The 13,816-nt window shown below is 28.0% G+C and overlaps 1 protein-coding gene across 1 annotated transcript; it reads right to left on the reverse strand.

Moving 5' to 3' along the window:
- Positions 1-5,854: 5,854 nt before the first annotated feature.
- Positions 5,855-6,963, reverse strand: LOC129610767 (piggyBac transposable element-derived protein 3-like). The gene is made up of 2 exons (XM_055523471.1): positions 6,592-6,963; positions 5,855-6,520 (listed from the first exon to the last, which is right to left on the reverse strand). Exons 1-2 carry the CDS (start codon positions 6,961-6,963, stop codon positions 5,855-5,857), a joined length of 1,038 nt encoding a protein of 345 aa, XP_055379446.1.
- Positions 6,964-13,816: the final 6,853 nt, after the last annotated feature.

Below are 13,816 nucleotides of genomic sequence, written 5' to 3' on the forward strand. Positions count from 1 at the left end.
AATACATTGTAAAAGATATAAAATTCATTTTTGTGTATTACTAATTTAAAATCTTTTTATGTTATTTTACGTTTTTACTGTAAAAAGTGATAGCACGGTAAAAACGTCAATATTGTAAATTTTTTTAAAATAAAGCAGATATAAATTCAAAAAAATATTTTGAGAAAAAAAAATCACAGATTTATATCATAGAACATTTTTCAGCTGCTCGACTTAAATTTTCAACGCATACTATAATGTTTTAATAGTTCAAATGAAGTATACTCAAATTTTTAAATGCACGGTTTGCTTTATTATTGCTATTGTTTGGCGTTTACTAAACATTTTGGGCCAGTTGGCATTATAAAAATTTTTCCGTTACAATTTAGATCATAAAACTTTGCAAAATTTACGTTTTACTGCAATGTGAGTATCATAGAATCTCAAAAGAATTAATTGCATACTTATAAGGAAACACATTTTTATTTATGACGTGCTTTTCATAAAATAATACCTTTGCAGATTATTTCAGTCGTAGAAGGTTGTTTATGTGGTAATTTCGAATATAAATAATTACTTAAAATATAACAGTAATATTTAATTTTCTATTATACTATTGTAAATTCTTACAAAATCCGAAACATGATAAAAAATTCTTACAAAATTCGTGTATCAAACAACATGGCCAAATTATCAAACAAAAAATAACAAAAAAAGTAAATAAAAAAAACTTTGCATAGTGTTTCACAATGTTGTTGTATTAAAATAACTCTTAACAATTCTGATGTAATGTAAAAACATGTTCCATTTATTATTGAAACGTGGGTAAATACTAACAAGAATATTATGAATTTTACTAATGCAACATCATAGTTGCGAAATTAATAAGAATGTGCGTATTGCACTACTAATTTAACTTAATGGAAATTTCTTCGTGCAACTGCAGAACAGATGGATGACGTAATCAAAGAAACGAGTTAAAGGCAGAAAAATTCATTAAAAAATTGCAGTTGCATGAAGAAATTTCCATTAAGTTAAATTACTAACAAGAAATTGTCACTATTGTCAAATGAAAAACTTAAAATATCATATAAAATTAGACAATTAGATAAAAAGTTAACTGGCTAGGATGTCTATTTTAAATAAATATTTTCTCCTGAGTATTTATTTCCGCTATATACGAAATGAATGTATATGTTTGTGTTTTTACAGAATTCCTTAACAAAAAAAGTAAATGAAAATTTTTTTTGTGCTGTTGTTTCATAAAATGAATAGGAAGCCAAGACATGTTATCACTCTATATTCCATTGTCCATATATGTATTTATTTTAATAAAAAAGAGGATATCATTTTGTATGATACAGTGTAGCAGAGTGTAAAAATAAAATCAACATTATTATTAAAAATGTAACAATATGACATTGGAGTGTAATTTTGTTTATATCACTTGAATAATATAACCTACTCTTAAGTAATGTGTGCTTGTGAATAGATTTACATATGTACATAGATAAAGGATGAGGCTGTTAGAGTAGTATAAATGTGGAAATGTAAAATATTAAAAAAATAACTTATTTTTGATGAACAGGAACAACAGTCTCTACTATATGAGAAGTTATAGGTTGTTATTGTATGAAAGAGACAAAAATGCTGAGTGGCTTTTATCTTTAAAAGTGTTTATTTCTTACTTTTTATTGTTTTAAATGTTTACATGGTGTTTAAACTCAGTATCAATATTAACTACAGAATAACTACCGTCCATAGTAAAAGATGAAATTAATATTTTGGTTTTTTAACTTTTTTAACTTCATTTTACTTTTTTCGAGCAGTTGAAAAGTTTTTAGTCTAATATGTCGCTGGAGTGACAGTGTAATGACACTATGACAGACTAGAAAATTAGTTAGCGCATTTTAGGAAGATCAACTTTGACACCCTATTACTCGAAAAGAGTGGTAAAACAAACAAAATCATCTATTATTTTTTGTTCGCCTATATAGGAAATGTTTTCACGGCCCATGCATATAAATTTATGTATAAAATTAAGATCCTCTCCCATTTTTGCCTACTAGCAATGTAATATTATATATTTGCTAGTGTTAGTTATCAGTAGGTTAGGGTTACTTTCTAACTGATACATTATGTTTTGTGCTCTCAATTCACGATCCATTATAAATAAGAACACAAAATTGAAGAATATTAAAAGTACATGAGCAAAAGTTTAAAAATAAAATGTCAAAATAAATGAACAAAAAGAGAATCAATGTTTTTCATTCAGATTACTTTTAATTTTTTCCAACCAAAGCGCCAGAATATAAACTTAAGAATACACATTAGAGAAACATAAAAATTTAAAAGACTTTGTGTGAATTTTATCACGTGCCAAAATCTTTAACAATCGATTTTTGCTCTTTTTTTAAAATATTGAACAAAATTATTTTTTTTTCTGCATCGAAATTTTTAAATTTAAATAAATCAACACTTAGGTTTTTTTGTATTTATAATTTTTATGGAATCATTTTCGTCTACATAATAGAAAATAAAATTCTAATAATATTTAATGATTTATATTCTGAACACTAAAAGAAGTATCAAATATCTTAATTTCCTTGCAAAATCACTAAGCGATAAAGAGTGAAAAATGGTTTCTCCTTTTATTTATTTTTCAAACCAAAATTATCTTTTTTTTCATCATGATTTAATTTATTACTAGAATTCTAAGCACATCAGTCAATTGAAAACAATCTACACTAAAATATAAAAAAGGACTAAATGGAAATCAGTCGTGCAAAACTTAATATAATAAATATTTTGGCTTTATGTGAGTCATTCTATTCCAATGCGATTTTCGTTAAAAAAAAAAAGGAAAAAAATTTTTAAATTGAATTTTTATTCTTGATATTAAAATTTATTTATCAAATCGATTGAACTAAATTATGTATATCTATCTGCAAGTCTTTATATAATAAGGTCGACTTATAGTGAGAAGAAAAAATGATAAACTAATTTTAAAGATTTTATTAACTTGAAATTTTAAACTGGCATTTTGTTATATTCAATCTAGTTCTGTAAATATTTTGATGTAAATTTAATAAGTTAATAAATAAATAACCCGAAAAACACTTCATTGGTTTGTTAGCACAAAAAACTAAAAAATTACTGGTGGCGTGGGGCATTTCTTAATGCCACCATATTTTACCAGTAATACAATTTACAAGTTCAATAACCATACCTACTCTGATTCGGTAACGTTAAATATTCCCACAGTAATGGCGTTTGTGGGATTGGCGTAAACTATTAAAACATGTTCACATAAAATTCATATTATGAACCATTGGTTATAGTTAAGTTTTACTTGTAAAGTATTGGAAAGATCCTATTTGCGCCATAAACCATAAATCCAAATAGACATTTAAATATATTATATGCAAGTATGGATGTATTTAGAACTTGTCACTACAAAGTTTTTTCAAAAAATTTTCATTTTTAAAGATATTCAAATTTGTTATGGCAAAATTATTGATCGGTTAATTAAATTTTTCAAACTCTTCATTTAATTTCGTGTTTCTACATATTTCTAAGGTTTTCTGTCAGAGCATGATATCTACATTTTTGCCGTTTCGATTAAAACAACATTGAAATATTTTTGCGTTAGTTTTGTTTTACTAAAACAATAGCTAGTGAAAGTTTAGTGACGGCGGTTTAAAAAGTTAACATTTCAAAATGTTGCTACCAAATATAAAAATTTTAACATATATTTCATAGTATTATTCAAAACTGTATAAGAATACAATTAACTATATTGCTTATATGAAAATAATCAACATGAATATATATGTTATGTTATGTATGGGACGAATTTAATCAACACCTCGACCATACAGGCCTTTTGTATATCCCCGTGCCAGATCATTAGAACTCAAGATTAAGGTCCCGATAAATTTTAACAAGTCCGCCATGCACAACAATTCATGAGAATCCAAGTTCAAGGTCCAGAAAAATCTGTATCTACAGTGGGCCAAGCCATCAAACTCAAATAGGATATGAATGGAGTCCTCAATGCTCCGGTCGCAGAACCTGCATCGTTGCGTATTTGATCTACCTATTTTTTATAAATATGAGTTGAAAAGCAAATGCCCAGTAAAAACCATAATAGAACACTCAGTAAAGAGCGGGTCCCCCTTACAATGTCAGGAATGCCCGCGATCCGTTAACAAAAGAAGTCTTTGGATCGCAACAGTCCTGTACGGGAGCGCCACAGCTCCGAAACACGTCTTTAAACCCAGGCTACCATGACCTGATCAAGACATCTCATAGAATGACCCACGCTCGGACCAGGCCCAATGAAGGAGGCATTTGCCCCTGACTTCGCCAGATAATCGGTCTCTTCATTGCCAGGTATACCTGTATGGCCAGTATCCCACATAAGATTTTGTATACATGTGTCCAATTATATTCTACACATTCTCTAAAAATTTTAATGGGATAGCTGCACCGTTTCGGGTGGCTGCCATACAACTCCAAAAGCAAATTTTTTATATTCGGAAAAATAATAAAATCAGATTCATGAAACTTGGCAGTCGTGTGTCCAATTATAGGTTAGACATATTTCTGAGGTTTTGGTGGAATTGCATGACAAGTTCGAGTAGCTCCCATACAAGTATAAAAGCTTATTTTAAATATTTGGAAAAATAATAAAGTCAGATCCATGAAACTTGGCGGTCGTGTGTCCAATTATAGGTCAGACATATTTCTGAAGTTTTGATGGAATTGCCTGACAAGTTCGAGTAGCTCCTATACAAGTCTAAAAGTTTATTTTAAATATTTGGAAAAATAATAAAGTCAGATTCATGAAACTTAGCAGTTGTGTGTCCAATTATTGATCAGATATATTTCTGAAGTTTTGTTAGAATTGTTTGACAGGTTCGAGTAGCTCCCATACAAGTCCAAAAGCTTATTTTAAATATTTGGAAAAATAATAAAGTCAGATTCATAAAACTTGGCAGTTGTGCGTCCAGTTATATGTCAGACATATCCGTGAAGTTTCTATAGAATGTTTTCACAACAACAAAAGGTGCAGAGTATAATTCAATCGGTTTATACTGACTGAAACGTTTTTACTTGTTTGTTATTGAGTTTCTTTACATTTAAGGATTTCACTTGTGATACAGGGAGTTGTGAAAATAATTTTTATTCACTAACTTTTTAAGATGCTGCAACATACAATGTATTGTTATTTTTTAACCCTTTGAGACCGGACAAAAAAACCTTTTCGTGTTGTAATGAAATTTGGTGTACTTATGGCGCGAAAAAAATTTTTCGCTTTGGAAGTTGCATCACGTTTGTGTTGCTTAGGTCTTAAAACGACTCAAATTTTTTTTTATCTTTGAAAAAAAACTATGTTTTAATTGATTGCATTCACTTTTAATACAAAAAAAAACTTAAATTTCAAAAATAATTCATATTACTCGTATAAATATACATTACAAGTAAAAAAAATATATGTACTCGTATAACAAAAATAATATTTTTTATATTAGTATCCACAGATTGAGTTCATATTTTGTTTTAAAGTTTACATTTTTTTGAGTCTTATATCTAAATTAATATAGTTTTAATTCTATTTTCACAGCATTAATTCACATTTTGTATTAATTAATTTTGTTCAGTCAATTTTGGTGTGGTATGCTTTGAAGCAAACTTTGTCCTTAATAATACAAAGGTGCACTTGCACTTTTGGCATCTGGCTCTTGTGACTGCTGCATTCTTTATATCGGCAAGTTTTTGCAGTTCCACCTATAAATTCAGACCAATGATCGTATCTATCATATCGGATGACTGGAGCATCATTAGGTCGATATTTGGTACCATGAAAGTTTTAGGGCAAAGCAAATTCGTTCACTATCTCTAGTGGTTCATCTTTGAATTTGCACAAAACTTCACCGATTTCGAACTTAAAACCCAAAAACTGTTTGACATCTTTTCTTTTCATGTTGAGTAGTGTAGCATCATTCCTGTACTCCATCCACGAATTTAATATTGCCAAATCAAAAAAATGGAAGTATGCTTTTACTGACCACTTTTTCGTTTTCATATTAATCCGGTAATACTGTATCATTTGATCGCAAATATCAACATCACCCATATTTGCATTATAAGGTATCGGTATAGGTAATCGACGTTTTACTGTATTATGCCAACGCTTTACCTCTCCAATGGGGTTTTTACCGCATTTGTTCGAAGTAGCTATGACACATTTAGTGTCACACCATTTTACTGCAGCAACTTGATCATTTTTCACGAACTGACTTATTTCACCTTGCTTCATATTTTTGTCAATAGGAAAATTAAAGTTTTTACCCAGACTATTACTCATGATTGTCCCAGTCCTTTTAAAGCCCATTGAATACAATTTTGCTATTAGAGGTACTGTCGTAAAAAATCTATGAAAATATATGTGACTGCCTTTTGGCATAAATTTAGTTAGCCGTAGTATTATAGATGGACCATGGCCAAGTCCTGTATCTGGACATGTGTCAGCACCCTGAAACAGCTCGAAATCAATAGCTAAAACTTTTGAGGTGGTGCAAACAAAATTTTTTAGTCCTATAGTACGAGATTTTGATCTTGAGTTTTTGATCTTTTACCAGAAAAAGGAACCATTTGCTTATCAATACTATAACTTGTAATTTCTGTAGCTAATTGATTACATCTTTCACGTACTAAGTTCACAACTGGCTGGATTCTCCAAAATTTATTAATTGAGCTGGGTTCGCTGGTATCTGCGAAATGAATATTACTTCTTAATTGAATGAATCTGTCTCTTGACATTGAATTGGCAATTAATTCAATTCGCGTAGCTTTAGCCCAGTACATACGCATTTTAGGGAAATTCAAACATCCCATAATAATACTACATCCATAAAACTTTTTAATATCTGTGATCGATAGTGACATTTCATTTCCAAAAGCTTTTAAAACATACATTTTAATGTATATCACCGCTTCTTTAAAATGATTTTCTGTGAAATATTTTTTGAAATAATCCATTGTTGTCCCCAGTTTTATTAAATTTTGAATTAACTGGTAACTCGTAATTTGGAAAATCTTTTTGTTTCCATATTTCCCTTCTTAGTGTTAAATATTCACGAGTGGTATTTGAAGCAGGTTCAGCATCCGCACAAAAGTTTTGTTCTTCAAAATCAACGTCGTTAACTTCTTCAACAGGTTTTCTGGGTTGAAATAATGAAACTTCTTCTTCATCTTCATCATTGTCATCTATCTCGATATCTGAATTATCGAGCATGTTAAGAATCGCCTGAAAGTCCATATTGTTGGCCAGATTTAATTCTTTAGCTGCGAAAAAAATTAGATAACACGATCGTGAATTAAGATAAAATAGACGCGTTAAAACCCAATCAACACGATTGTGTTAGGCAAACTTTACTTCAATATAACTCTCAAAAAATATATGCAAAAACAAAAAATTGTTTCTCAATTTTTTATTTAACTGTTTTGAATTAAAAATAGTTCACAGTAAAAACAGTAAAAACTTCACAAATAAAAATTAAAAAAAAAATACAAAAAACAAAATTAAAAGCTTACCATGCAACATAATTCCACTTGCTTTGAGAGCAACAACTAAACTGAAATTTTTTTGTGAGTAACTGATATGTTCTCATTTTTTTTAAGAAAATGAAGGTAATAGACAACACGTTCGATGTTTTTGGGTTTTAATTGAAAATACGATCTACAAAAAAAATTAGAGCGGTTAACAAACACGTCTCATGCTCGCTTTATCTAGGTCTCAAAGGGTTAAATTACTAAATTTTTTAAAGTATACATATAAGTATGTATAGTATATATTGTAGCATAGTAAAATATATATATACTTTATTATATAATAAAATGTATATATGTATAGTAAAGGAAAACCGATTAAATAATCAGAAAATATAATTTAAAAAAATTCGTCCTTCAATGCCATAATTAACGAAGACAGGTGCCCCTGGCGTCCTGAACATGCTAGTAAAAACTAATAGATTTTCATTTCAAAAGTGTATAACATGACATATTAATATTTCAATTCCTTCTTAGAAAATTTTATGATCTCGAGAAGTGAATAACTGTTGACACATAATTTTGTCAGGAAAAATTTTGGAGCAATTGCTTAGTTATAATGTTCTTAGCATATTATGGTTAGCATATTATACAGAATTTTTGTAAAAGAAAAATTACTTAAAAAAAATTAGATCTTAAATGAAGCTATCATTTATTTATGTACTATTTTGTAATTATTTTTAGGAGATTTTATTATTTTAAGTTATATGTTATTACTTAACTTAATGGAAATTGCTTCATGCAACTGCAGAACAGATGAATGACGTAATCAAAGGAACGAGTTGAAGGCGGAAAAATTAATTATGTTATTATTTATTAACGTAAAAAAGCATATCTATGTGTATATTACTGATTTATTTTTGAAAAAATGTACTGTCTGAATGAAATGTAATGAACAATTGTTTGCAAATATTTCAAAGCAATAAAAAAATATATTTTTATAAGATTACAATCTTGCGAATAGGTGATTTTGAAAACAATGCGGAATGGAACATAATTTCAAAGCTTTAGACATAATACTTGCAATGCTTACACTCGACTAGTTTCGTATCATATTTAAAACCTATTTTAAAAGAGAGCAAATTCCAATGAGGTCTTTTTAGTCAAAATATTATAGTAAGTTTAACTATTCTTTAATAAGTTTAACTATTTTATTTACGTTTTACTTAAGTTTTATAATTTACTGCACAATATTAATTTTAATTGAAATTTTTTCTGAAAATGCTTCGTTTTGCAAAGCAATAAGTTCTTGAGATTAATATCTGCAGACCTCGGAAAAATAGATGTTGCGTTTAAGCTTTAAGTACTTTCTTTCAGTGAACATAACAATCATATTGAAATTGATATATAGGTTATAAACTACAATTTATAAACTTTATCGAAGTTAAACAATAAAAATTTATTCATTGCAATAAAATTGTAATCAATTTTGCAATCTTTCAAGAACATTAGAACTGTGTTAGAAGTTATTTAAAGTAAATCAAAGAAAGAATAGAATTAAATAGATTAAAATTTAATGAAAAATAAAATATTTTGCTATTCATAAATTTACGCAAGGTTTTATAACTCAATATACAATTTTAGCAATCAAATTACATTTTTATGAAAGCCAAAAGCTTCCAAATAATAGTCACACTTCATATCTGTAGTAGGAGAAACTGTTTTTGAAAATATTTGCAAAGTACAAAATAATAATATCTAAAATTCTTCGTAGCATTATGCATACGCGTGCTCTAGTTTAATGTTATAGTAGTTTTTATACATATATGTATATACATATTGTATGTAAACACGTAAAATAGGAGAAACAAAAAAAAATCCATGAAGGATGTGTTTTCCTTATAAAAACGGAAGTACATTTTTGTTTTTTGTATGAATTTTATCAATATCATAATGTATAACAAAGTGTTTCGGCTATTGGCAAACTGATATGCTTAAATAGAATAATATTTGATGTGAAGCAATAAAAAGGAAGGAGACATTTTAAATTTACGATTTTATTTATTAATATGTTTTAACACAAACATGTCTAAACAACTAAGTTATGTCGATTTATCAATGATAGAAAAAGACTGTAGTAATTAAACATGTAAGAGCTAGCGGAGAACTAGAAGGAGAGATTGTTTCATAAATTCTACGGTTGACTCACACAAAACAAAAAAAAGTATCAATTTTGTGGTCATGTAATCGCAACTCTTAGTTGTTATAAGTATGTACATATGTTTGTATATATATATATATGTATGGCGACATTTATATTTAAAAGAATTATTTGTATTTTTGTATAACAAAATCATAGAAACCATGAAGTACATTCAATTTTTAAATGATTTAAAGTTTTTTACTAAATTAGCTTCGTTGAGTGAACATTCTGTGCAGCATATTTATAAACGAGTCTCTTTAGTTATTCTTGTATAAATGAACTATCTTCAGGGAACATTATTCGTCAAGGACATAATGAACTTTTGTATCTTCTTGTTGTATATATTATATATAGTTGTTGTGGAAGATATTACTGTTTTATGCTTTAATAGCATGCTTTCATAATATTTCCATAGCATGTTTATATGTACATTTACTTGTTGTATAGCTGTAGATAACTAATTTTGCTTAAATGTGTATCAAGACATTAAGTATCTAAATTTCTTGTTTACCAGAGAAGGCTATAAATTCAAAAATGGCATATATTTTTTTCTTAAAGCCAAATAATATTCACTTGATTAAAAACTATTTTACAGAATATTTATACAACATACGACGTTGCGCTGGCGAAATATTAATACAGGAAAAAAAACTTTCACACCAAGCTAATTTTTTTTATTGTCAAGGAAAATGCCATAATGAATTAAATGTGTACATATGTACGTTCCGACCTAATTTAATATAATTGCACTTTAAAGATTAAGTGTAGGATAGGTCAATATATGTAAAAATGCATTTACGTGTGTTTGCTTATGTGTGACTACTGTCTGATTAGACATTAAAACTAATCATGAGAAAAGTTTGGGAATTGTTTAGGAAAACCTCACGATGGTTTCTGAAAAAAGTTTGAAAAGCCTATCACTTCAAAAGTCATACAAAAAATCGATTGTTTGAAAGGTGTCGGCAAGACCTAGATTTCAGAATACAAGTAACTTTTGTTTTTGGGAAATTTTTAGAAATCAGTGCAACTGATATTGGATAGATTTCAGAATATTTAAGAAGAAATTTATCAGTTATCCTCTCATTATCACTTGGAAACTATAAATTCCCAAGAAAACTTAAACATGAACAAAATGTTGGTATAATAATCTGGGTATCGAGGAAAAAATCTTAATGAGTTCGAGAAGTTTGTTAAACCACTAGCATAAATAAATAAATGAAAACAAATGCCACTTCCTTTCTTCTGATATCACAGGAACGTGCAATGCACTAGCCAGTTTAATGATGAATTAGGTGATGTTCACAAATTGCCGATTTCGTAATTAAAAATGAATTTCTAAATTTTTAATTTATAAAATACTTTAAAAATATAAATGTAATCCATGTATAAAAAATAATGTTCATAATTAATTAATTACATTTGCGTCAAATATAAACGGACAACGCTTATTTAATTAAATTGTAATTAAGTTTGAAGTTATCTACAAAAATAAAAGAACTTATTCAAACATTTAAAAACAAAATATGGTTGCATGAATATAGATTTACAGTAAATTATCATACTCACAACAGTTATTTTATAAAATCGAAACTTGAGAAAATTATTTAACTTTGAAAAAATGGAAATTTATCAAGTTTAAAATATTTGAATGAGATTATGGGACGCATGATAAGCCGATTTAGTTCGTTTTTAATTCCCTAATAAGCATTTCAAGATCAGACGAATCTAACATTCTATTTTGCGCAAACATATTTGCAAAAGCAAATCTGATGTGGTGAGCACATAAACAGACCGCAATGTATATTGTCTAGATTAGTAAAAGTAGTACTTTAGTCCAGAGTGTTGCGAAAACATGTTTTAAACACTTCTTTACAATTTTAAGGACACTTATAAGCTTTTAGGTAACATACTTAGAAAAATGTGGTTTTGGCTCTTAGTAGTTTTTAATTATGTGCCGTCAGTAATCATCAGTAACTTCTTGTGACAACCAGAACTCAAATATTAATTTTCAAGAAATTCCATCTATTTGTTCCATAGATATGGTAAAAAGGTAAAATCTGCCCCAGATCTGTTCATTGTTTTAACACCTGTAATTTAAATATTAAATTTCAATGAAATCGGTTGATTATTTTTCTTTATATACGCAAAAATTTATAATTGGCCCGTAGTAAATGTCCGGTTGCTGACGCTTGATTTCTTCCAAAAAAGGCGAATGAAGCTTATACATATATGAAATTTCAAGTAAATCTGTTGAATATTTTCTTCAAAATTATAAAATATGTAACAGAGCCGCTAAAAGATCCAGTTCCCGAGGTCTGATATATCCCAAAAGTTGATCAATCTGTGAAATAGTCGATATAAACTTACATATAAAATTTCATCCAAATCAGTTAAGACGAACTTGAGATACACGCGTGAACATACAGACAGACAGACAGACAGACCGACAAACCGACAGACAGACAGGTTGTTAAAAATAGTTTATTTATGCTTTCTCACTATTGGGAAGTGCGTTCCCAACGAAAACTTGACATTCAAAATTTGTAGCAATCATATAACCTACCTTATTGTATACACAACGCGGTCGGTAAAAATTAAAAAAAAATTTGAAAAAAAGTGGTTATAAATTTCAACCTGTCCGTCCGTATGTGTTCAGTTACAAAACTTTTACAAACTTTGAGATAGAATTGAAGTTAAATTTTATAGACAAACAGACCTTTAGTAAAAACTCATTTTGAAAAAAGTTTTTACTTATATCCCGTCTTCTAAAAAATATAGCCCCTCAAAGTTCTAAAAATGCCATTTTTGACTACTTATGGTTACAAAACTACAAAAAATTTTTAATTCTATGAATGCAAGAATTAATTATTCACTTTTGTTTTTGTGGCATAACTTAGTTGAGCACTGACAAACTAGCCTTCAAAATTAACCGTTATCTAAATCCCCTTGTTTAAAATTTTCGATACTGCTCTTCTTCTAGATGATTTGCAGAAATTTGGAGTTTTAAATACTAAAAACAAGTCTATTTCGTAAAAGAAAATTGCTTCCCACCTCTATCCCCTCTCATGCTAGTTATCGTCTTTCAAAATTTGCGAAATTTTAATTTATCTCCTTATATTTCCGGAACTGCAAGCCTTTCCAAAAGCTCCAAAATTCTCCAAAATTTTCTAAATGCAGAGAACAAACGATAAATATCATGCTATCAAAAGATGCAATTATTTTTAATGTTTAATTTTAATTAATTATTTTGAATGTTTAAAAAATGGAAATGAGAACATTCTACGAACATTCTAAACATAAATTGTTAATAATTAATTACTTTTGAGTTTTATTATGAATCTGTAAAAAATTTGATGCATATATAAAATTAAACATTTAAGAAAAAGTTTAAATAGTGTAATAGATTGTTTTTAACAGAACAGTATTTTCACTTGTTGAAGGGAAAAGTGGTTTGGAATTGGTTTGACCCAACTATATTTCTTAAATGTACACAATTTAATTTCCATTGTTTTTGAAGGTTCAGTTGATATTTTAAGAAAGAGTAAGAAAATTAAATTAAAAAAAAGATTAATCTCATTAGAAAAATAACATATTGAATAAATAAATTGAGAATTTTAATTTTAAAGTGAATAAAAAGCGAGACGAAAAAGCGAGATACACAATTGTTTTATGAAGTATAGGACAACATTGATAGGGTCTCAGTTTATTCGAATCTCTCTTGTTGTTCGGGATTAAATGTGCATGATTATATTTATGATAATATTAACAATTTTATCCAAAAAATATTCAAAAAAAAATGTGTTATGAAACTGTAATATCCAAAAATTTCATTTTTCAGGACATGTCAGAACGCATAACAATAAATTACAAGGATCAAATTTAAGAAAAAATATTTTGTTTCTACTTTCTCCTTCTTTTTATTTTACGTAATCGTGCCTAAATTTTATTCTTTTGTAAATTATTTTTCCTTTCGCTTTTTCTTTCATTTTTGGAAATAATACAATATCGTTAACACTTAAAGCATTTTATATACAAATATTTAATGCTTTCAAATCGTTTTGACTGACAGCTTGAATA

This window comes from Condylostylus longicornis, unplaced genomic scaffold (genome assembly GCF_029603195.1).
Source record: "Condylostylus longicornis isolate FDR11 unplaced genomic scaffold, ASM2960319v2 ptg000048l, whole genome shotgun sequence".
Taxonomy (NCBI): Eukaryota; Metazoa; Arthropoda; class Insecta; order Diptera; family Dolichopodidae; genus Condylostylus; species Condylostylus longicornis.